We start from the raw sequence: 22,538 nt of genomic DNA, 5'->3' as shown, positions 1-22,538 counted from the left end.
GCATTAGTGGGTGGTTTACCGGATACTGGCTTCTAATAGTTGCGGCTTGGAAAGTTCAAAGTTAAGGTTGCCTGGGTAATTTGTGCATCTCACCTAAGACACCTTGGGTGGTGATGATGTGGCCATCTACCCAGTTTGATGCTGTAGTTTTCAGATTTGTCCTGGCAAAAATGTTTGCACAAATATACCCTCACATACAGCTTGTACAGTCTGTTACTTTTGATGTCACTTTGCTGTTTACTTTCCAGTTTAGAAAGGGTGCACCTTACAAGAGCAGGTATATTTTGAGTTTTTAAATGTTAGTTGCAAAAGTAACATACTTTACTGTTTTTGTGAGGTCATAATGCACAGTTTTCTATCCCAAACAAAATTTTTGCCTTTTATTGGGGGATGTCTTACACTTGCTTTTTTATGAAAACACTGGAATTCAGTGTATATTTTTGTAGGCCGTACTCCCTGGGGTATCCAGAACACTGATGCGGGTACAGGTTCATGGCATTGGCTTGAATAGGGGGGGGGGTTTGCACATGGATCTCTAGTTACGGCTTGTCAACTGACTTTTTTTTTATTTGCGTGTCCCCCCAGGAAGTGGGCAAGACTTGGAGATGGAAATTTCTAGGTTCCACAAAGCTACCCAAGCTAATACCACAGACCCTAGCAAGTTTTCCTTGGACTCTAATAAATTTTGATGATTGGTGTGGTGAGACTAGTTGGGGTTCTTTGTTTTGATTGTAGAATAAAGTGCTTCCAAAAACAGGGACAGTTATTGAAAGAGGTCCTGTTTAAGATGGTCATGGATTGCAGCAAATTGCACAGCCATACTTTGGCATGCATCTACTTGGCACATAATTACCCGTGCTTTCATGCTATTGGGTGGATGAGTCAGTTTCAGAGGCTTTGGCAGTTACTTGAAGTTAACTGTGTTCAAATACACTGTCCTCTTCCAGAGTCTGTCAAGCATAACATTCCTTGTCCTAAGGGTTGTCCGCTGCCTTTGAAAATGCTGTGTAGCATTGGTTTAGCTTGTCGAAGAGTGCAGGTCTTGGAAAGAATGCACTGTTCAACCTTAAAGGTTGAGATCATTTTGTGAACAAGACCTTTCTTGAATCCCTGGGAAGCTGTTGGTCTCTGTCTGCAGTTGTGCTGGGAAGGCCGACCAGAATTCACTCTAGTTTGGATGCTTGTCTGAATTTTATGGTCATGGCTATGCCTCATTTTCAGGGCTTTGGAAACTAATGGTCCCATGATTCAGTTGATGTGAGTGGGTTGATATTGCTGTTTAGAATGGCTTTTAGGAAAGAGGTCCTGCACACCTGTTTAATCCCAAATAAAACTGCTTATCTGGTTATTCTGTAAGGCCATTTTAGTTAGATACGCCAGTGAATGGCGTGCTGATGATTTTTAGGAGTCGTATGAATCCAGAGGCTGGGTGGCTCTTAAAATGTTGAAACCATGTGGTAGTACAACTGTTGGCAGAAGGATGTATCTTGTAGTGGTAATTGGCGACCTTTCATGGGATTGGAAGCTTTTGCAAACTGTAGTGAATATTATTCTGAGAAACTTTCAGATTTTGATGATTACTTCCAGTTTCATGCTCAGTAGGAGGATAACATGCAGGATTAAATTCCGCTTGCGATCTTTGAAAACCCTGGATCAGACACAAACAGCTAAAGAATATATACTGTAGGGTAGCTTTTCTGGAAAAACGTTGCACCTTTATGATTTTAGTTTAAAGCATAAAATGTAATTCACTATATTATAATTATCTTTCTTTGCTTCTCCCTCATTAGGCTATTGAGTACAATGCCATGTTTGATATGTACCTGCACCAGCTGGAAAGGCCACAAGAATACCTCACAAAAGAGAATCCATGGCCTCCCAACACCTGTCCTATGTGGATAGTCTCAAATCATTATCACTCTACTTAGTATCGTATATGTTGCTTAGAGATGATCTGTCTCTTGCCTATAAGGCAATCTCAGATCCTGCCCTACTAGACACTCCATATCTGTAGGTGCAACTGCTTGCTCATTGCCTGCTTGAAAGGCCTAAATCATCAGAGTACATCAGTGACCCTCTTCAAGCGAACCTTGAGTAGATGAGAAATCATAAACTTGTCCCAAGGTTTCCAACCGTTCCCCTCATTGGCGGGGGCAACAGGTGCTGACTGAGGTTTTTTCTTGAGGGAATAAACTCTTGGCTAGGCTTGTAAGGGCCCCAGGGCCATTAGCCTGGTAACCTTCTATGATGCCTTGGTGGGGAACTGGATGTGGTGGCCTTCCTTTCCTACTTCTGCTGTTTTTCCTACTGTCTTGTCTTGAGAAGCTTCCACAGTGGTTAGTCCTTGTTCAGGAATTTTCAGATTGGTCTTCTGAAGCCTTTTCATGGTTTTAATAAAATGGCCTCTCAGAACATTGTGTGGAGATCTAAGTCCTCTTCAAAAGGATTTTGCTTCTTGAGGTGGTAGTCAAATGCGTTTTGAGATACCGCAGATGTTTAACAAAGTTACCCTGTAGTAAAGGGTGCTGAACAAGCATTTCCAAAGCTCTAAGGTTGCTAAGCAGCAACAAAGTAAGCTGCACAGATCACCCAGTTGGCTAGGTAGTGACTGTTCCCATTGGTGGTGCTGTGGAAAAAGGCCTGATAAGCTGGTGTCTCTAACTTAGGAGCAGCAAATTTAGGGGTTACATTTACAGCATTTAGAAAATCCATTCACAGGAAAGCACAGTACAAAAGGCCCTGACTGTGGAGTACATGGCATTGTCAAACTCAAGAAGCAAGTCTTGAGTGAAAGAGTAAAATGGTAAATGGTTAGAGACAAAGTAATGACAGAAAATATGCGTTTGCTGCGCTAAGCTAAGAGGTTTGATAAAATAGATTTAGACATTAGTGCCCAAGATGGAGGTGGGGTTGGGGTTAATTCCTTGCACAGAATAAATGGGGGTTGGAAAAGTGCAATGGGAGCAGATGTAAGGTTGGGGGGACCTGTATGTCTGGAGTGGAGAAGGTTGTTTGGGGCAGAGATGCAGAAAAATAGCCTATTTTGGAAAGGAGGGTGTATTTTAAAACAAGCTTGCTTCCAATTCTTGCGAGTTTGTGCAAGCTGGGTTTTACCGGATAGAGAGAATGGTGTGAATACTGGGCCAAAAGAATGTTCTGTTTTCAAAATTACATGTGACAGTTCTGATTCATTTGTTACATGTGCTTCTCCTTAAACTTTAGGAATAGTTGGATACATTTCTTAACACTCTTGAGGGTACAGTATTTGTTGTAGGATGGTGGTTGATGGGAATTTCTCAGCGTTTTAGTGGGCTGGAACACTTATTTTGTATTTCTTGGTATTTATGTAGAATGACATAAACATGTAAGATTCTATTGTATTCACATTTGTCCCATTTGTAAGGCATTTGTAATGCTTCCTACCAACTGCAGTCTCTTAATGGTATGCCATGGGGAAACCAGTATTGAAGGCAGCTGTCATTTGTCCTAGTAGGTTTTGATTGTAGCTTATTGGAGAAGGGTGGGTGCTGTTGGAACAGTTGCAGAGCATGTAACCCTTATGAAGGGAAGTGCAAGGATTATTAATCTCCACAAAGGTGACATCTGGAAGTTCATGGGCATCGTGAGAAAGCGTGCTGGTATGTCTGCAAACTTGCTTTATCTTTTCACAAAAGACAAATTGTCTCGTTTACTTAACATAAGGCCAGGTGTATTTTTTGTATTGTTAAATTCTCTAATGTAGCTTGTCTTTTTTTCTATCGTGTTGAACAGATGGGTTGATTATTCTTTACAGATATTAATATGGCAGCGGACAGAAGAAATCTGAGTAAGGCCCAACAGAGGTCCAGCCCCCTACGAAGGTAATGTACCTTGAAAAAGTGCAACATGTTCCAACCAAGAAATCAAGGCGTTATTCCTTTTGGCCTGTCTGGTAATGTGTATTTGTTTCTGTACAAACATTGAAACATGCAAATAAAGTATGTCTGTCTCTTTTATTTCTTGATTTATAAAATTCTAGATGGTGGTTCCTACCCTCTTCTGTAAAATGGGGCTGGGGTGAAGTTGCCAATCCAAACTGGTATTGGTGTAAGTCTTGTATCTGATGTACAGCTGACTGTTGTACAAATGGGCCTGTGGAGCATCTGGTTTAGTTGATGGCATATACAAGACCAAATTGCATGCCTTTTAAAGAGCTGCAGTGCAGCACTCAAAACTAAAAACTCTCCGTAGTTAACCACTAAGCCATCACAGCTTTACTGTGTTATGTCCAATGCTGCTTTGGGCATACTGTGGGTTTCGGGATGTATTGATATAGTTCCAGTTTTTTGGACAGAGGTCTTTCTAAGTGCGCAAGAAATTCTGTGCCTGTGTACGCTGGCGAGTAGTCCTGTCTTTAAGGGCATTGAGCAGTCTCTGCACATTTAAATGGTGCAGTTCTGTCCCCTGAGCTAGAGATGCCGCTTTTACTCTAAAGTGCTGTAACTGTTGGACCAGTGTCTCTCTAAGATTTCTTGATAATGCAAAATACAATATGGACTGCTGCTACATTTCCAGCATTACTTGATTTAGCACTTTAGGATTTTTGCATTACCAACAGCCTGGTACTGTCTTGAAAATGGTGGGAGTTGTACAGAAATGTTAGTGTTGCCTCTGCTGCCTACTTAGCCACCATTACAGTGGTTTGTGAGTCATCAGCAGTATTGTGCTTTAAAATCCCTGCTAAAGGTGGCATTGCAAGAAAATACAATGCACTTTGTGCTTAGAGTAAATTCCTATTGTAAAACACACCCCCATCACTGCGCGTTTTGCCGTGGAAAAACAAATGGCCCCAAGCGAGGGAAAGGAGGCACACTGACTTTGCATTTCATCCTCTTAAAACAGTGGAACAAGTTTAGGTCATTATTGACCTAAATGCATAAGCATGGCATTAATTTCAAGCACATCACTGTATCAAGATTGAGACTGTCTTCTTGCAGGTTTATGGTTCGAGTGCATGGCTGGTTGCAGCTAAAGTGCTTGTTCAGGTATGGTAAGTATGTGCTTTTACACTATAGGTGGAGTGTTAGTTTTGATGATTCTGTCTAGGCATTGATAGAGGTTTTCCTCCCATTTCTCCTCTGTTCCATTTGTTGGGTTTTGTTTCATTTTTATGTGTAGGTCACCTAGCTGGGCTGATAATTGAGTAGTAAATTCTGCATGACTGACCTGTTCCACTGCCAGTTCTTGTTTGGCAAATTTTCCCAGGCTGCTGAACTTGTTTGTAGTCCTTGTTTCACTTTTCTACCTTGTTTTTGAGTGTGGTATTCTACCAAGTACTGCATTAATTCCCTTAGCTGGCCTAATAAAGCGAGTTTGTGCTTGGAGATTTTGTAGTAAGTGTTGAATGTGTAAGGATTGAAATAAAAGGAGTATAGAATCCAGTAAAATTGGGTAAGTTTTTTTAGGTGAGAATAAAATGATGGTGGAGGATTAGTGTCAGTCTTTCCATTTCATAGTAGGGTATGTATTGCCTCCACAACCCCATATGTGCTTAGTCACATTGAATTTAGGGTTGTGGTTTGTACGGACTGACTTGTATTTTAGTGATTTGGGGTACATGTCAGGACAAAACGGATATTGGCACCCTTAATTTGTTCAGCCATGTCATTCCTCATTTATAGCAAACCTTCACCCAGTTTCCAGGGGTGTTGAGGATTTTTCAACTCTCTAAAGACTTGTCCATTTTGAGCTGGGGTCCCCTCTTGTGTCAAATTTCAACCTGACATTTTTGTTGCCAGCACAAAATGCCCTGCTGGCCAAAGACAGCTTACAGTGATAAAAACAAATTAGCTCTGCCACATGCAGCAGAATGTTCTTTTTTAGGGTATACAGACACATGTGGTACTCCCTCTTTGTGCAATTCTGTGATCATTGTGTGATTGTGTTCTTTGGCAGTTGAGTACATTTGTGAATGTCAGTTGTATTCTGAAAGAATGCTTTCTCCCTGGTCACTTGGCAGAAATTGGTTCCCCTCTGTCACTGGGAATATTGTATGTGTTTATAGACTTCTGGATTCCACACTGAAGCCATTTCAGAATGATTCTGTGTGGGAACAAGTAACTGACTTCTAGGGTAGATACGAGGTCTGGCCTTTTAACAGGCCTAACAAAGGCGTTGACTGTTCTATGATGCACCACTGTTGCATGTGTTTTGTATTTCCTTGTGGTGAGAAGGGGGTGAGAGAAATTTGCTTTAGGCTGCATTTTGTAGTGGGAAGAAGGCGTCCGTTTTGACCATTGTTTAGCCGTTTTTTCCTCTGAAAGGCAGTTTGGTCCTAGGCCCATTTGCTGTTAAGGCATTCAGGGTCGTTAAAAGAAAGTAATGACTGTAGCAAGCCTTAGAAGATAGCAAGGGTATTGTGCCCTGCTACTAGAACAAATGGTTTCAAGGGGCAGTATACACCAACTGCCTGTGCCTGGACATTCATTGCTACTCTTGTCTAGTTTCACGAGCCATTCTCTAACTCTGCACAAGTCTTATCAGCTTTGTTTCCTTCATCCTCTTTCCAAAACGGTTAACAATTGGCAGGTGTCTTGAGTGAGTTGTAAGCATCCTCTGGGTCCCACAGTCGGAAGGAAGCATTCCCCTGTTCATTCTTGCCCGGGTGTCGAGTGAATAACTGGTGTAATGGGTCTGAAGTTTCCCTTCTCTGTCATATTTCTTCTCTGTAAGCAGGAAATCTTAAAAGAAAAAAAGGGGGAACAGGGGTTGTCATTATGGTAAGTACCTTGACCTCTGTGCCCAGGTATGAAATTCCTGGTTTGCTGCGGATTTCTACATGTTGGAGAGTTTTATTTGCACAACTGGATTTTCATTCTCACTCGAATACCTCCTTCGTTTTTGGCTCTCAAGCTTGCTTCTTTGTAATTGCAGATAGCTGTTAGCAGCATCTATCCTATGCATCTCAGAATGCTATCTTTAACTGGCCTGCTGTTCACCTAGATGTGTATTAGGGAGTCTGTGCCAAACCATTTTTTCCTCCTTAATGAAACTTAACGAGATTGCCATCAGTCTTTCAGTTCTGCTGATAGTATACCTTCTCATTGTCATGGAGGACTTTCTGTACTGCAATATGTTCACAAGCAGCTCTTTTCTTGAGGGGAGAGTTGCCTTGTCTTGTGTGAGGGTGTCTGCAGCCTGGGAAAATTTCAGTGAGTGGAACTTCACAGTGAGGCAGAAATTTGTGTTGTCACTCCTGCAGCAAGAGCAAGTTGCAGATCAGTGTTTATGGTGAGTACCAGAAGATTTTAATGGTTTTATAAAAGCTAATGATACAGTTGATTGCTGCTAGGTCTACTTGTGTATTGCAATGTAATGGTGTAAACTTTCATGGTGACAGATGCAGGTGGCAGAAGGTGCAACAGAATGTCCCCATCTCCATTCCCTTCTAGGTGACCATCTGATTGTAGTACAAGTTTCCAGTCTGCCATCAGTTTTAAATCCAGATTTGCCCTCTGTGCCACTTGTGAGGGTATGCAATGGGTGCTTCCCCCTCAGTTGAATGACCCTCCTTAGGTCTTTGTATCTGCCAGTGATTTTAAGTGGGAGAGGGCATTCCCTCTAAACATTTTAATCCTACTCTGCTTAAAATAAAATGTGCTTTAATCCGAGTGACTGATGCTACAGGGATAGGTTCATAGGTAGATACTAGGCTATCTGCCCTAGGGCATTTATAAGCCTAGCCAGAGTGTATTTGGCTTCTGCCTCCCTATTAGATTAGCCTACTGTGCCTCTGTAAAATAGGTCACAGAAGGTGCCCTTTTAAGATTAGTTTACTGTGCCTCTGTCTAGCAGGGACATGGAGAGATCCCAGGGGTGAATTTGCGATTTCCCATCCACGCGTCCAAATTTCGCTTGATGAGGGTCAGCGAGGGGCTATGTCTAACATGAATTGGGATTCTATTCCAGAGTGAGGGGAGCCTTTGGGAAATAATCTGTCCCTCCAGCATGTCCTATTTATTTTTATGCTGAGGTTTAGGTCCCTGGAGCGTGTAGCTCTAAGGGACTTGGATTTTTTGAGGTGGAGCATGTCCATTAATTCTGGGTTTGACATGGCTTTGTACGTCAGGCATAGATCACCTCTGAGTAGGCGGTAAGCAACTGAGTAGAGCTGGAGTTTCTTTAGTCTAGCTGCATAGGACATCTGTTTGTAGCCCATAATCCTCTTGGTGAGGTACTTTTGGGGTCTCTCCAGTTGATGTAATGCAGTGAAGGGCATAAAGAACCAGATAGATGAAGTAGCTGAACCAAAACGCTACATGGTCTTGAGACGCCAATAGAACTCCACTAATAGTACCGTAAAAAATAAAACTTAAATGGTCTATCACTGATAAAAATTTAATAAAGTAACAAAGCACAGAAGTGAAAACCACTCCAATTCAGTTTAGCGCTTTCACCCGCAAAAGTATGGGCTTCATCAGAACTCAGAAGCGCTAAACTGAATTGGAGGAGTTTGTGCTTTGTTGTTTTATTAAATTTTTATCAGTGATGTTTGGACCAGCTACACCAAATAGTTTGTGGTTACATTGAAGGGCATAAAGCCTATTTGCTCAAGGGCCCCCACCCCGTACATCAGAACAGATTAACTTGGGACAGTTAGTTTGGGGGGGGGTGTAGTATACACTCAAATGTATATTAGAAGTTATAAGGAGGCTGGGGTACAGAGTGAGGGGGAAGTGAACATCAAGAAAGTTTTTAAATGTATTCAAATGGCAGTTTTGTTTTGGTCCTCTGTTAGGAAGTCAGATGACTTGAGGTTGGAAGCATAGTAGTAGATACTAACAGGAAGTTGGTAGTATGTTAGGGAAAGACACGTTTTAAAGAATGCATATCCAGCTATAAATGCAAAGAGGGGACAGTATCTGTAATGGTGAAATAACAGTGGAGTTGATATGTGCATTTTGTGCAACACTTCTGATGCTAATGCAAGGGATGGTTATGATTTGGGAGGAGCGTATGTCTGCTTTCCAAAGATGCAATTTTAGCTGGTCCTTGGGTTTATATTTGAAATGGTTCAACATGGACATGTTTGTTTGCTGAGGCAGCAAAGACCCAGCGACTGCTACATGAATGCAACCATGTGTCTTGCTAGGAAAAGAACAAGTAAGAGAAAATGAAAAGGTAGGAGAATGCCAAGGAAAAGAACCAGTAGTGTGAAGACACTTAAGGGGGAGTTGTGTAAGAACAAGTGTGAGAGGGATACACAATGCCAAATGGCTACAGCAAATTGGAAGAACGGGATATTAACGCAGATTGCTCAACCTGCTGTCTTTTAGTCCCTGTTTGATCCTGGTTCAGAAAGTAATCACCACAGCTTTAAAAAGTAATCCATGCTGTTTTACCTTGTAGGAGTCCTACCTTTCTGTACTGTTTCAGTTTGAAAACCCAGTTGAAAAAACCTCTAGCTGGCTCTTAATTGCTGATGTCACGTCTGCCAGAACTCTTGCTGTAGTTACAAGGACGTTTACTCCCACAAAGTGATGTAACCACTGTCTTATTTTCATGCTGTTTAGAAGAGGCAGTGAACCTCCCACATAGTGATGCCAGCTACTTTGCCCAGCCCACTCTATTCTAATCTAAATGACAAACTGTAATCTCAATTATCTGAACAGCCCTACCGATGTGACAAAGTACAGTGAGGAAATGCAGGCAGCTGTACAGTAACAGCTTCATGAACAAAGAGCATACATTTGCAGTTACCATGCATACACTAATTGCATCCTTTTTACATCGGAAGCAATGTCTGTCACAGTTAAGACACTACACAAGATTACATGAAGTATGTGATACCTTAATGTTCAATTGCCACTTAAAATGAGTACTGTCATGCAAGTATGTGAAATGTCATGCTTGTAGTCTAGCAGTTAGCTGTTTAACCAAGCTGGAGGGAAAGAAACTGGGAGTTTGGTTTGCAAAGCTGTGATTTCTCCCAATGTTATGGAGCTCAGATCTAAGTTTGACAGCAGGAGGATTGCAACAAACAAATGCCCCACTGTAAGGGGGGGAATGGCTGTGACAACAGTACATTAGTCGGGTCACGAGCTGTCAGTCACATGCAGGTAATCGGTCAAATTACTCTTTGCACTTTAAGTAGGGAAGGTAGGTGTGAAATGGGAAGGGAAGATACCTTTAACTACAATTCAAGAAGTGAAGTTAGCATGTGAAGTGCAAGTGGCAATAAATGAGGTGACTACAATATGACAGTGAATGCCTGTAAAATCAGTGCAGTGATGGGAGCTTTAGGAAAAAGTGGCAGTCATGGTGCAGTTAGAGACAAACAATGAATTATAGGAAACCTAGAGGCAGACTAAATTTGAATTACTTCAAGATGCCAGACCCCATGTGGTCAGACTCAAATTATGTATAAAAATATCTAAAAACCTGTAAATAGTCCCAAAGTGGTGTTAAATTGTAGGAAACACCTGACTGATTTAAATAAACATGTATTTTGAGTCTCTGGGTGCAGTTCTCCTTTAAGATACCAGCTCTGATTCACAGTAGCTGTACTTTGAAACTGAAACAGTGGCAAGGGGTTCAGGGTGTAATTTTGAATCATAGCCTTTTTGTAGTTGGCTGATTTCTGTTTTGAAGTCACCTTACCAATACATAAGTAGACCAATTTTTGTAACTGAAACGTTTACAGACCATGGGGGGAGATTTTTCTGGTCTGTAGTTTTCAAAACTGTCTCTTGGGGTATGTCCCCATATCCCTCCTAAAACAAGTGCAAATAGGGTGAGAGTTTACAAGTAAAATCTTGTGGGGCATGTTTATGTATGGTAGTCCCTCGCATTTCAGGCTACAGTTGAGTACTTTTGCAGTTCAGAGGGGCCTGCCTTAAGAAAAATAGTGCTGAAAGTCCCCATAGAAATGGGGATGTGGTAGGGGGACACTACAGATGTCAAAGGTAAGCAGAACCTTCCCCTGATGGGTTTGCTATGTAAGGCACTGTAGTGACAGTTTGGAGAGAAGAAAGGCAGGTTGGGCATTTTGGAATGTGGGTTATTGGAGGCAAATACAGTTGAGGGTTTTCAGTGTTATGAAGAAGGCTAAAGTTTCCTTTGTGCTTAATTGCTTTCTTACTTGCATGCACTTGCCATTGATTTGGATATGGTGTTGCTGTTCATAATGGCAGATCTCGCCTTTGGGGGGGGGGGGGGTTGCAAGTATGCAGGCAGCCATATGAAAGAATATCTGAAGAAAGCATAAGCCTTTGCCGTGTATGTACAGTTTACCTCTGAAGGCTGTTAGCATGTAGTGTTGCCCATTGTAGTTCAGGGAGACTGGACTTTTTTACAGTGATAGTAATTTTGAACACTAAATCTAGAGAATTTGCTGCTGACTTGCATGTTTTTTGATGCTGTGGGTTGAGGTGGTGGCTAACGTTCAAAAGTGTCTCTGGCAAGTCTGTTTTATTTCATGTTTGTGCTTCTGCAGAGATGGATTTGGATATGGGGAAGAACGAGACTTGAGACGTGACCGTTCGCCAATTAGAGGAAGTCCTCGGAGGGACTCCAGGGATCTTCGGGAAACTAGAGATTCTAGAGATGGCAGAAATCCCAGAGATGCCCGGGACCAAAGGGATGCAAGGGAACCCAGAGATGCAAGAGATCTCAGAGATGCTAGAGATGCTAGAGACCTGAGAGATGCCAGAGACCGCGATATAAGGGATCCAGCTGGTCGTGAGCCAGCTAGGGACCACCTGGCTGATAGATTCAGGGATGTCAGAGAGCCTAGAGATTTGCGGGATGTTCGTGATGCCAGGGATCCACTTGCTGTCAGGTAAGAAGGAAATGACAAGATTGGCTGACTGGGTACAGTTATGCTGTTTAGTTGGAGCTGCTCATGGCTGTGCTGTAGACCTTTTTAATAAGGATTTTTCATATTCTGTTAGGTTTATATTTCATTGGACTACCCTACAGATCAGTCTTTGCAGAGATGCATGTAGAGCACCTTACCATAGCACATCTCCACTAAGCAGGTTGTTGCTCACAATGGGAATGAATCCTGAGTAGTAACCAGCCCTCATTGCTTCAGTTTTCTGTGCTGTACATCAGTTTATATTTGGGCTCTAGTTTGATTGCGAGCCCTTTGTGTTGGGAGTAGTTAGCTGTTAAGTAACTTTGGACCATCATTCGTCCAGGGGTTGTGTGTATGTATATGTGTGTGTAGGACATCTTTAGTATTGATACTGTGAGATTAAATCCTCTGAATTAACACCCTTTCTCCCCATGTGCAAAAAAACTGACAATAGGTTTAGATGTTGAGCAGAAGCTGCTGCTAGGAGGAGTGGGAGAAAACTGGTATGCAATTGTTTCTTGGTAGGAAGGAGGGGGGGGCGGTCTTGACTACTGAAGCTTAGGTGAAATAAGTGCTGGAATGGTCTTGTAGCTGTCTCGCATGCACACCTTAATGTTTACATGCATGTAATTTTGCCTTTTCTGATCTCAGAGGTAGAGATGACCCAGCTTTCGACAGACTGTATCGAATGGACGACTTCATGAAGAAGAAAGATGAGCCACTTGATAGATTCAGAGAGGCGTGGGATAGCAGAGCTCCACGAGATATGGAAGGTTGGTTGCTTGCTTTTTTTAAATCTAATGGCTTGAATTTTTAATGTTCTTTACAGATGGCTTATTAATATTAAGTTGAAATTTGCAGTGCTTTGCTGTGGTTCATGCAGCAGAGCAGACTTGAGCCACAATAGGGTGCCTCCTGCCACGCAATTGTCACTCATAAGGCATAGCAGTCTGCCTGTTTGTCCACACTGAGGATTACATTTCAGTCTGCCATTTGTGATTACGTTCCAGTCTGCCATTTGTGATCTCACACACGCTCAAATGGTAAGCTTGCCAGGAGAGGCCATCACTTTGGATGGAGGGTGTTAAGTCTTCATACTGGCCTATGTGTCTGCCAGTAAGGGAACATGCAGTGGACTGACCTTATGGCTGTTCGCTTGCTGGGGGGGGGGGGGGGGGTGTCCCAGTCATTGCCTTGCCTTGCCTTGCCTGAATGTGCCCTCTTAGTGCTCCCAGCCTAACGCAGTTCTGCTGTGTGACCCTCGACATGTGCACACAGCAAGAGAGCAAGCAGCGTATTAATACTCTCTTCCTGGTTCCTCAAGTGGCAGGACTGTTAATTGAATTCTGCTTTTACTGCTGTTCTCATTTTTAAGGTCTGTGTTCCTCTACATTGTGTGCAGTTTGAAAGCAATTTTTATCATGTCCAGTAAACTCTTGTTAACCGGCACCAGTGGGGGATTAGTATATGAGGGTTAACTGTAGTTTGCTTGAGTTATTGTTAACAGTAGGCCTGATTAATACTGTACCTATACTATGATTTGAGTTGCTCTCAGGTTGGGGAGAGGGGGAATCTATTCCTGTCTTCCTATTTAAAATTCTAAAACTCTGAAAATGTAAGGAATGTGTGGGTTGGGGGGGGGCGCAAAGTGCAACACATGAAAATTGTACTGTATTTCTTTTTTGTTTTTGCTGGTTGCATGAGTTAAGTTACCTGAGTTCACTGTACATGTTAAGGGTTCATTTCAGGCAGGGGCCAGGCCTAAAATAGTGACAGTATTGAATAATTTAAAAGCTTGTAGTGACAATATTGAAAATTTTAAATTCATGTTGTAGCAAAAATTTAATGCCTTGGGGTATGGCTGAATTCTGTTTCCAGACTGCTTGTGTGGTCTGCGAACAAATGTAGAGTGGCATTTATATTAATATAACAAGTCACTGCCTTAATAGCAGGGGTGTATTTCATGAAGCAGCTTGGGGGACAGAATTGGTTTCTGAGATGGGTGATTATTAGGGCCGTTTTAGATTTTCATGAACGTTCAGTGATTGTACTTCAGTATTTGAGATTGGTGTAATGCCAACTATAGTATCCTGATCTTTGGTAGCGGTCATGCAGACTGTTAGGTGTTCTGCATGTACTGCTTTTAATTTGTGTAATTGGCCAGTACTGAGGGCAGCCACGATGGTGCAGCAGTTAGCGTTGCCACCTCACAGCAAAAAGGTTCTCTGGTTAGATTCTCGGCAGGGTCTGCATGTCCTCCCTGTGGTCGTGTGGGTTTAGTTGGCCCTAGGGGTGTGTGTGCCTTATGTGGAAGGTTGGGCGCCGGGCTGGCAACTCGACACTGTAAAACCTCCACTGCCAATTATGAGCGGACAGATCCGCTGTGGCGACCCCTAATCGGGAAAAGCCGAAAGATGAAGAATTAGCCAGTACCCAGGTAAAATGTGTCCATACAGACACTAGGAGCAGTTTACTGAACTGGGGAAGTGTAAAACAAAGAATTCTATCTTGCCTTGTTGGCCATTGCATTCTGCAAAACCAGCACATTTAACATCTTCATTCCTGTGCATGAATGAGATAATGTTGATCTAAGCTTGAACCATTTTTACTGTTATCAGTGTGTGTGCCCTTCAATGTAGTAATTGATAGCTTCAGTTATTTTTATTGCTTGTGTCTAGGCTACCCGGGATCTGCACTGCTATGTTTTATTCCATCTCCTCCCTCGTTTTTCCTAAGGATATCTGTCTCTGCATCCCACTTAGCTGTGCTTTAAAAGTTGGTTGTACCAAGATTAAGTTCTGGAGTTTTTCTTCATTTGTTGAGCACGATTTTGCTGTATGACTTTGATTTGGGTCACTACAGTTTTTCTTAATCTGCCTTTGCTATGCAGTTGTCACTTTGTCCTTTAAGAAACCGTGTGGGACAAAACCCCTCTGTAGGATACATACTGAGATGTCCATTTTAGAGAAGGTTAAGGTTTATGCTTAGTCTTTCACCTTTAAAAGGGAAAAACTAGGTTAAACTGAAGTCAAATGTTGATTGTGGAGCCTTTTTGTCCTAAACTGAATTAGCCCCACAGAGTATGTGGCCCCCCCCCCATACTTAGGGAAGTGTTCCCTTATATTGAGTCAGATTTATACAGAAGTGCCTCCTTGTGATGTGGCTGTTTGTCAGGTACATTTGTCTAACGGCAAGTAAGAAAACTGTACTGACATGGGCCCAAAGGCAGCACTGATATCGCAAGAGGCATGGAGCAGTTTCCTCCAGAAACTGCAACACAACTGTGTACTCTGTACTACACTAAACAATCCTAAGAACTTGTGTTGTAGTGTTACCAGCAAGTTAAATTCCACTCTAAATGTCTGTATAGAGTAACTTGTAGCGAGCTAGCACTGCTGACGAGGTGCAATGCAAGAGATGGCACAAGGCCACAGTTCTCTCAGTCTTGTATATAGAAGAGCTACTCCTATAAGCTGAATAATTAGAGATTCTATGTACCAGGTCAACATATTAAATACTGCAACAAAATTTGCAAATAAGAGAAGCATTTACTGGAGATTTATATGCAATTTCTCCGAGAGGTGGCAAACTGCAGTCTATCGGGGAGAAACAGGACATTATGGACAAGGAAGGGGTTCAAGGCTGGAACTGGTCAGAGCTTGAATTCAAGGAAATGTCATATTGGCCCTGTCTGACATGTTAGTAAGTCCATGACTGGTTTATTGGGTAGTACAGTTTTAACAGCGAGTGTTACTTTAGTGCTAATTGCTTCATGTTTTTCACTGTACAAAGTTAATAGTCATTTACTATGACTAGCAGGTAGCTGTTGGCTACCAAGAAGCCACAAGAAATGTGCTGGATGAGTGGCCAGTACTGTGTACAAGCGATTTGAGGTTTTTCCACTTTATATAGATACATCTGTAAATGTAGAGATTATATATGTTCATATAGGTTGATATGTAGTTATATAAATGTGTAGATATGTAGTTGTATAAATGAGTATGTATAGATGTATAAATTTATAGGTGTGTGTGTGTAAAAATATATATGTGTATATATGTGTATAAACGCACACATCTATATCCATACAGTTATACACAGATGTACGTATATATATATATATATATATATATATATATCTATATATATATATATATATATATATATATATATATATATATATATATATATATAATGTGTATATGTATTTAATATACAAGCAACTACTGAACTGAAAAGGTATGTGTTAATGGCTTTGTATTTGGGAGGGGTTAGATCACTTGATATCTCTGTGCAGAAGAGGTACTGATCTAGACAGTCACATTTTAAAAGCACTTGTATTTTAATGTTTGCCTTTTTTAGAGCGCTTAAAACGTGAAGAGAGGCGCCGAGAGGAACTGTGCCGTCAATATTTTGAGGAACTTCAGAGGCGATATGATAATGAGAGGCCTGTGGATTGCTCTGTCATTGTTGTAAACAAACAGACAAAGTAGGTATTTCAGCTTTAGGATCAATACGCAGATGCATCTAGTGGTGCTGCTACTTTAGCAAACACATGCACGCCCATTAAGGTGACTTGAAAAATTCCCAGCAATGTGAGCAAGAAGTTAGCCTTGCTTATTAATTTACTACACCAGAGATCTTCAGCCTGTGGCTCTTTGGCCATTCCATATTGCTCTGTGGTGGCTTTTGTTTTGAATTTAAAATTGTGGATTTATCTTTAATTTAGAGGGAATGCCTGTAGCTGATCTCATACTTTGAAAAGACAAAAGTTTTTTGATTTGAACTGTTTTGTGTATTTGGAGCAGGAGAGTTTTACATCTTAACAGTACTCCTAGAAATTTTGTATTTATGCTTTTTCTATCCCACAGCTGTTAGAAGGGTCTGAGCATTTCCCATGATCATTTGTAAACACATTTGTCACGAAGGTCTGCTGTGATGTATCTGGTCACTTACAAAACTGATTAGTATCCCACTGAAGGGGGTCCTGTGATGCATTTTGTCAATGACAACTGATTCATCTTGGAACAGTTTGCCATCTGTAAAATTCAGTATACAAGCATCAAAAATGCCTGTCTTAAGTGATGAATCCATCCTGCACTCCTCCCGCTGATGGATATTCTCATCCTAGGGACAATCCCAGAGTGTAAAATTCTGACCAAAAAACCCTGATACCTATTTGTCACCACTCACTTACTACATAATTATAAGCCATACTTCTGGTTTCCGTTTACTTTATGCAGCCCTGTTCTCATTCCCTCTTTATTCAGTTCCTGTCAATGCTTTTAGTTCCCGTTCAATGAGAAACGTTAAGGTTATTATGTGTTTGTGGTGGGGGTGGTTAGGCAAGACAAGTTACTTTTATGAACTTGTCAAAAATCTTACCTTAATTGTGCAGATCTTTTATTTCCTTTAGTCAATTTATAGATCTGATGTTGTAAATATCTGTTCATTCCTTACTTATGGGACTTGTTCTCTGTCATAGTTAGTCCGGATCTCGTTTGCCACGTTCCTCGCCAGATGTGCCTAGCCATCTCTCTCAAAGCTAAGTAAAATTTTGTGATTTTTGGTGTTTCTCTTCAAACTTTCTTGTTTTTTAGTCAGTTTAGCCTTTTCTCAATGTCCTATAACCTACTCCTATTTCCTACCCTTAAATTTCTACCATAGTTTATACTGTCCCTCTTTGGGGTAGGCCTTTCTTTACCACTTGTGGCATTTTTTAAATGCCATCATTGGTATTCTCTCCCTTTTTTTTATTTCCTTTAGGATACCCCTTTGTTGCCTGTACTATGTTAAAGTGAAGGGGTTTAAAAAGTGTGACGTGTGGGTGTAAGATGCCCAACTTGGACGGCTGCACTCAAGCTTACTGTTGTGGACCATATTAAAGCCGACTGACATTTGTGCTAGCTAGTTTTAGTAATCTCACACTCGCAGAGCGTATAAAAAAGCTTAAAACGCCTTTTTCGGAGGCTCTATCTGGGTGGGTTGAAGGTCTCACTGCCTCAAAAGACTGAAAAAGTCATTTGGCTTCCTACATCTGTCGGTTATGGAACAGTCTGTACTCCGTGCTTCTCTGGCGCCCTTGGAGCAGACCCTTGGAGCAGACCTCTTCGGCACCAGGCCCTGTCTTCTCCCTCGGTGCAGTGTGTGATGTTGACTCCTATTTCGGTTCCGACATATGATTCCATGACTTTACCTGCTTCAGCACCATCCCCGGCCACGGTGTCGATAGCTTCTTCGGCTCCACAAATTATGACCTTTGCTCCTAAAGTCTAATAATCTCCCTAGAACCAGATTATCTCCCGTGCGGCCCTTTTTTGGGGCAATGGTTTAGCCCCTTTCTTGAAAGACCATATTCTCCTTCTGCTGCAGCCTCCTTTAGATCCACCAGGAGCCTTTCTGAACTAGATGTAGTGTGGGTTGTGGACCAGCTTCTGGCAGCTAGGGGATTCTGGCTAGACCTTCCGTCCCCCTTGGCTCTGAATCCTTCGCATCATATTCTCCTGTTTATCCTCCTCCGGCCTATACCTGGGTCCCCAGAGATCCCTGTACAAAGTTTCCACCCCGGTGCATGCTGTCTCTGCTCAGACTGCGGATTTTTCCCTGGCTGCACAGATCACCCTTGCTGCATTGGAGCCGGTGCGCTCTCTGAGCTGTTTGGCCTGTTGGCATCTTGGTGCCTAGCCTGGCGCCTATTTTTTCGCTGGCGTCGTCTGTCCAGTGTTCCGACAGCTTCAGTTCTCTGAGCTCCTCACCTGGAGATGGGCTCCCGAGTTTGTCCTCTGTTTCGGGCTCCCATCTCTCCTTGGGTGGGCTGCTTTCCAGGTGATGGAGAAGGGTTCCTGCCTCCGCAGGCTGTCAACATCAATGACATCGGCATCAGAACCCCCCCCAGCATGCAACTCCCTACTTCGGGATCCCAGGCATGGGAGCCGCAAGACCTCCCTTTAAAGGGAACCCTTTCTCCAGAGTTGTCCTCGGAAGAGTCCACTGGGGAGCCACGCCGGAAGAAACTGCAAGAGGAAGCACCTTGATTCACTTGAGGATTGAGTCGTCCTCAGAAGATCCCACTAGGGAGCCACCCAGGAAGAAACTGTGCAAGAGGAAGTACCTTGATTCCCCTAAGGAATCTATCACTGAAGGCGCCGATTGCAGTGAAGGGTCAACGTCTCATTCAGAGATATTTTCGTAATCCTCAAGCAGTGCAGGAGACTGAAGTCCTGTAACCCTTCTGAGGCATCTGTGTCCGAGCAGACCTTCCGTGCTCTGCCATCTACTTCTGGGTGACCCCACCTGCAGATGAGCTGGTTAAGTTGATTGTGCAGTGTGCCTGGAAGGCCCCGGACAAAATTTTATCCACACCTGAAGACCAGCCCCACTGGTCCAAGAAGCTGACTGTTGATTCCATGGTAGTGGCGGCAGCCACCAATAAGGAACTGGGAGAATAGTTCCACTGTCCATCCTCCGAACATGGGTCTCAGACCATGGACAGACTAGGGAAGGCAGACCTATACTTCAGTGACCTTTGCCATTTCGCTGAACTATCTGGCGCACTTCACTTGCCTCCAAAGAGACCTAATCTCTAAAATGTCTTCCTCTTTGGCAGGGGTACTGCCTGACGAGGTGCGTGACACTGTCACCTTGCAGCTAGCTATCCTTGAATGCATCTCTAACTCCTCTATGCGTTTCTCACACCACTGAGGCGGCAGCTCGAGCTACCGCATCACGCATGGTCATGCAGTAATGCTTGGATGCAGTTGTGATTTTGTAGACCCCTTTAAATCTTTTTGTAAGCGCACCTATTGACATCTGCACTTTTTGGTCCCAAAATATGACTCGCGCTAGCACAAAGTGAGAAAGACGGACCTTGTCTGCTGTATGCATACGCTTTCCCACCTCCCAGAGGTGGCGGCGGCTATTACCACTGGTGAGGTTGCACATGAGAATACTATAGTGGCTCCTTTCTGCACAAGGTCAATCTTAACTCAACCACATGATAACATCTTACGAATCTTTGCTAGGAAGAACTGCTATGGTGGATGAAGTCACAATCAAATCTTTGGTTTCTACTGTTCTGTTTCCCCCAGCCCATGGCCACGGTGACCACAGACACTTCCCTGTTAGTGCAGGGAAAGACTGTCCAAGGCGCCTGGTCCCCCATGGAGACCAATTTGCACATAAATGTCCTGGAACTGAGGACCATTGCAGTTCAGTCGGACAACATGTCTGTCGTCTGGTATATCAACAAGCAAGACGGAACCAGGTCTTGCCACCTTTCTGGAAGCCATGAGGATTTGGCACTGGGCGATTGCTTCCAACCACTTTCTTACAGCAATGCACATTCCCGGCAAGTTCCAACCTTATTGTGGACATCTGTGCAGGAACATCCTTATGCCTCACGAGTGGTCCCGCAATCCTGTAATAGCAGATAGGATTTTCTGTTGCTGGGGCAAGCCTTGCTGTGATCTGTTTGCTTCTTCCCTAAACAACAAATGCAGAAGCTACTTTGCCATGATCCCCACTCGGGGGGTGGGGGGGGCTTTAACTCATGATTGGCCCCAGGTCTACTGTCTTTCCTCAAGCTCACAGCTTGGTTCCTCCACTTCCAGTGATTGCCAGGCTCCCTGATATCTCTTCTCCTGTTCGTGAAATTCTTCTGGTGTCGCACAAACCTTCCACCAGGAAAGTTTATTCTAGCAAATGGACTAGGTTCTCTTTGGGATAAAGATCAGAACTCGGATCCTTTCTCTATGCCTGTTCAAAAGATCCTACAATATCGGACGACTCTTCTACATGCAGGAGCCTCAGCAACGACAATCATGTACATTTAGCAGCTATCAACAATTTTCATAATGGATTTGAAAGGAGTATTCTTAAGCCCCCATAGAACCCTGGGACTTTATCTTGGTGCTTCAATCTCACAGGCCCTCCATTCTAGCCTTTTGATTCATGTGATATAAAGTTTGTCATGGAAGACTCTACTTTGAGCAAGAAGAGTCCGAGCTGCAGGCCTTGAGTGTCGCGACCTTAGGGTGTCCCTTCGTACTTGGCCTTCTTTCTTGCCCAAGGTAATTTCTGATTTTTCCATTGACCTGCCGGTTTTCTTCCCTTACCATTCTAACAAGAGGCATTACCTTTTGCACACCCTTAATGTGCGTTGGCATCTTCGTTGTTTAGACCGGGCTGGGTCTTTCAGGAAAACTGATTGTGGCCTTAGGACCCAGACTAGGTAAACCTGTTTCCAAAGTGGCTGTCCTCTTGGCTTAGAAACGTCATTACCTTTATCTACCAACAGAATAAGCTAGCCTTACTTCCAGAATAACGGCTCATTCTACTAGATTCAGTGGCTACTTCTGTAGCTTTGCATTTCGGAGCCTCTGTGTATATCTGTGCAGCAACCACTTGGACAAGACCTCATACCTTTCTCTCATTAGAAATTGGATTTGGCCTCCAGGGGATGAGCACCTTTTGGTTCTGTGGTGCTCACGAATATCCTTCCTTAGGGCCACCCAGGACTCTAGTAGCTGGGACTCGGTCCTATCAGTAAGGAATGAATAAAGATTTACATCAGATAAAGAAGTTATGTCTTACTGTGTTGGAGATCCTTATTCATTCATTACTTCCTGCCCTCCTTCTTCCTGCCTGGACTCCTAGTGCACTTTAGGAACTCCTGGTTAGGGTATTTGCTCAAAGCCTCCTACTGTTTTTCTCTTAATATCTGTTATGTCGGGGTGGGCAAAAAAATCTGGAGTAACAGAGGGGCATTATGGGTAGGTCTTAGCTGAGTATTTTCGGTTGGCTAGAGCTTGGAAACTGCCGTGTTGGTTCAGAGGATAGAACCAAATTCCCGTCAGTAATGAATGAATAAAGATCTACAACACAGATGGAATGTTATGGTAAGATATACAACTTTTTTTTCTTGACATTTCCCCTTGCTCTGTAGTAAAGCAGTCTCAGAATTATGTAAAAAAACTCAGTTGCTAATGTTCAGCCCCCACTGTGACAGTAGATTTTGGACTTCATTGTTAAAAAAAAAAAAAAAAAAAAAAAAATGAATTTCTCACTTTACAGCAGGTCAGAAAACTATTGTACTGGCTAGTGTTCATAGATCAAAGAATAAAACCTGAGAAGACTGCTGCAGTCATGCATAATATCATAGCACTTAGCTAGCATTCAGAAATCCACACAGTAAAATATGAAATGAAAATAAAAATTCCAGCCACAGGAAGCAAACTTTTACTAAAAAAACTTGATCTGAAGTAGTTAACTTAATTTAATCAGCAACCTGTGGGTATCTGATCCGATTTGGATCCGAGCTGGCAGCTTTCCTAGCAAAAGATCCGAGCTCCAAGCTCCTCCCCCCTACTCATAGCCTGCTTCCTCAGATCTCATTTGCCGCAACATCTTGAAGCATCTGAGAACGAGTTCCTAGCATTGGGTTTGAGTTAAAGTAAAATATTCAAACTTTTTTTCCTTAAAAATCTCTAAACTTGGTGTGTGTGGTACCCTTTTCTCCCTTAAACTTTTTTGGTAGTTTTTCGCATTAGCTTTAGTTTAGATATGTCCCCTCCCCCAGATATTATGTCCCCTCCCCTCTTCTGTCAGTGTGTGTGCGTGTGGACCTGTTCTTTTCAAAAATGTCTGGAGGCCCAAAAGCAATTTTTTTATAAATGCTCGGAGTATGGCCATAAGCTGTCCCCAT

At 42.7% G+C, this 22,538-nt stretch overlaps 1 protein-coding gene across 4 annotated transcripts in view; it reads left to right on the top strand.

Annotated features, from left to right (window-relative positions):
• Nucleotides 1–22,538, top strand: part of NCOA5 (nuclear receptor coactivator 5) — a 68,998-nt gene that overhangs the window by 8,267 nt on the left and 38,193 nt on the right. For all 4 annotated transcript variants that reach the window (XM_044090247.1, XM_044090244.1, XM_044090245.1 and 1 more), the window contains exons 2-5: nt 3,794–3,860; nt 11,474–11,818; nt 12,488–12,609; nt 16,199–16,325. In XM_044090247.1, the coding sequence (XP_043946182.1) occupies nt 3,802–3,860; nt 11,474–11,818; nt 12,488–12,609; nt 16,199–16,325 (653 nt within the window). In that variant the 5' untranslated portion in view covers nt 3,794–3,801. The remainder of the gene's footprint in view (nt 1–3,793; nt 3,861–11,473; nt 11,819–12,487; nt 12,610–16,198; nt 16,326–22,538) is intronic.

Source organism: Protopterus annectens, chromosome 12.part0 (genome assembly GCF_019279795.1).
Source record: "Protopterus annectens isolate FY-2018-M chromosome 12.part0, PAN1.0, whole genome shotgun sequence".
Classification (NCBI taxonomy): domain Eukaryota; kingdom Metazoa; phylum Chordata; order Ceratodontiformes; family Protopteridae; genus Protopterus; species Protopterus annectens.
This window is presented reverse-complemented; position numbering and strand designations above follow the sequence as displayed.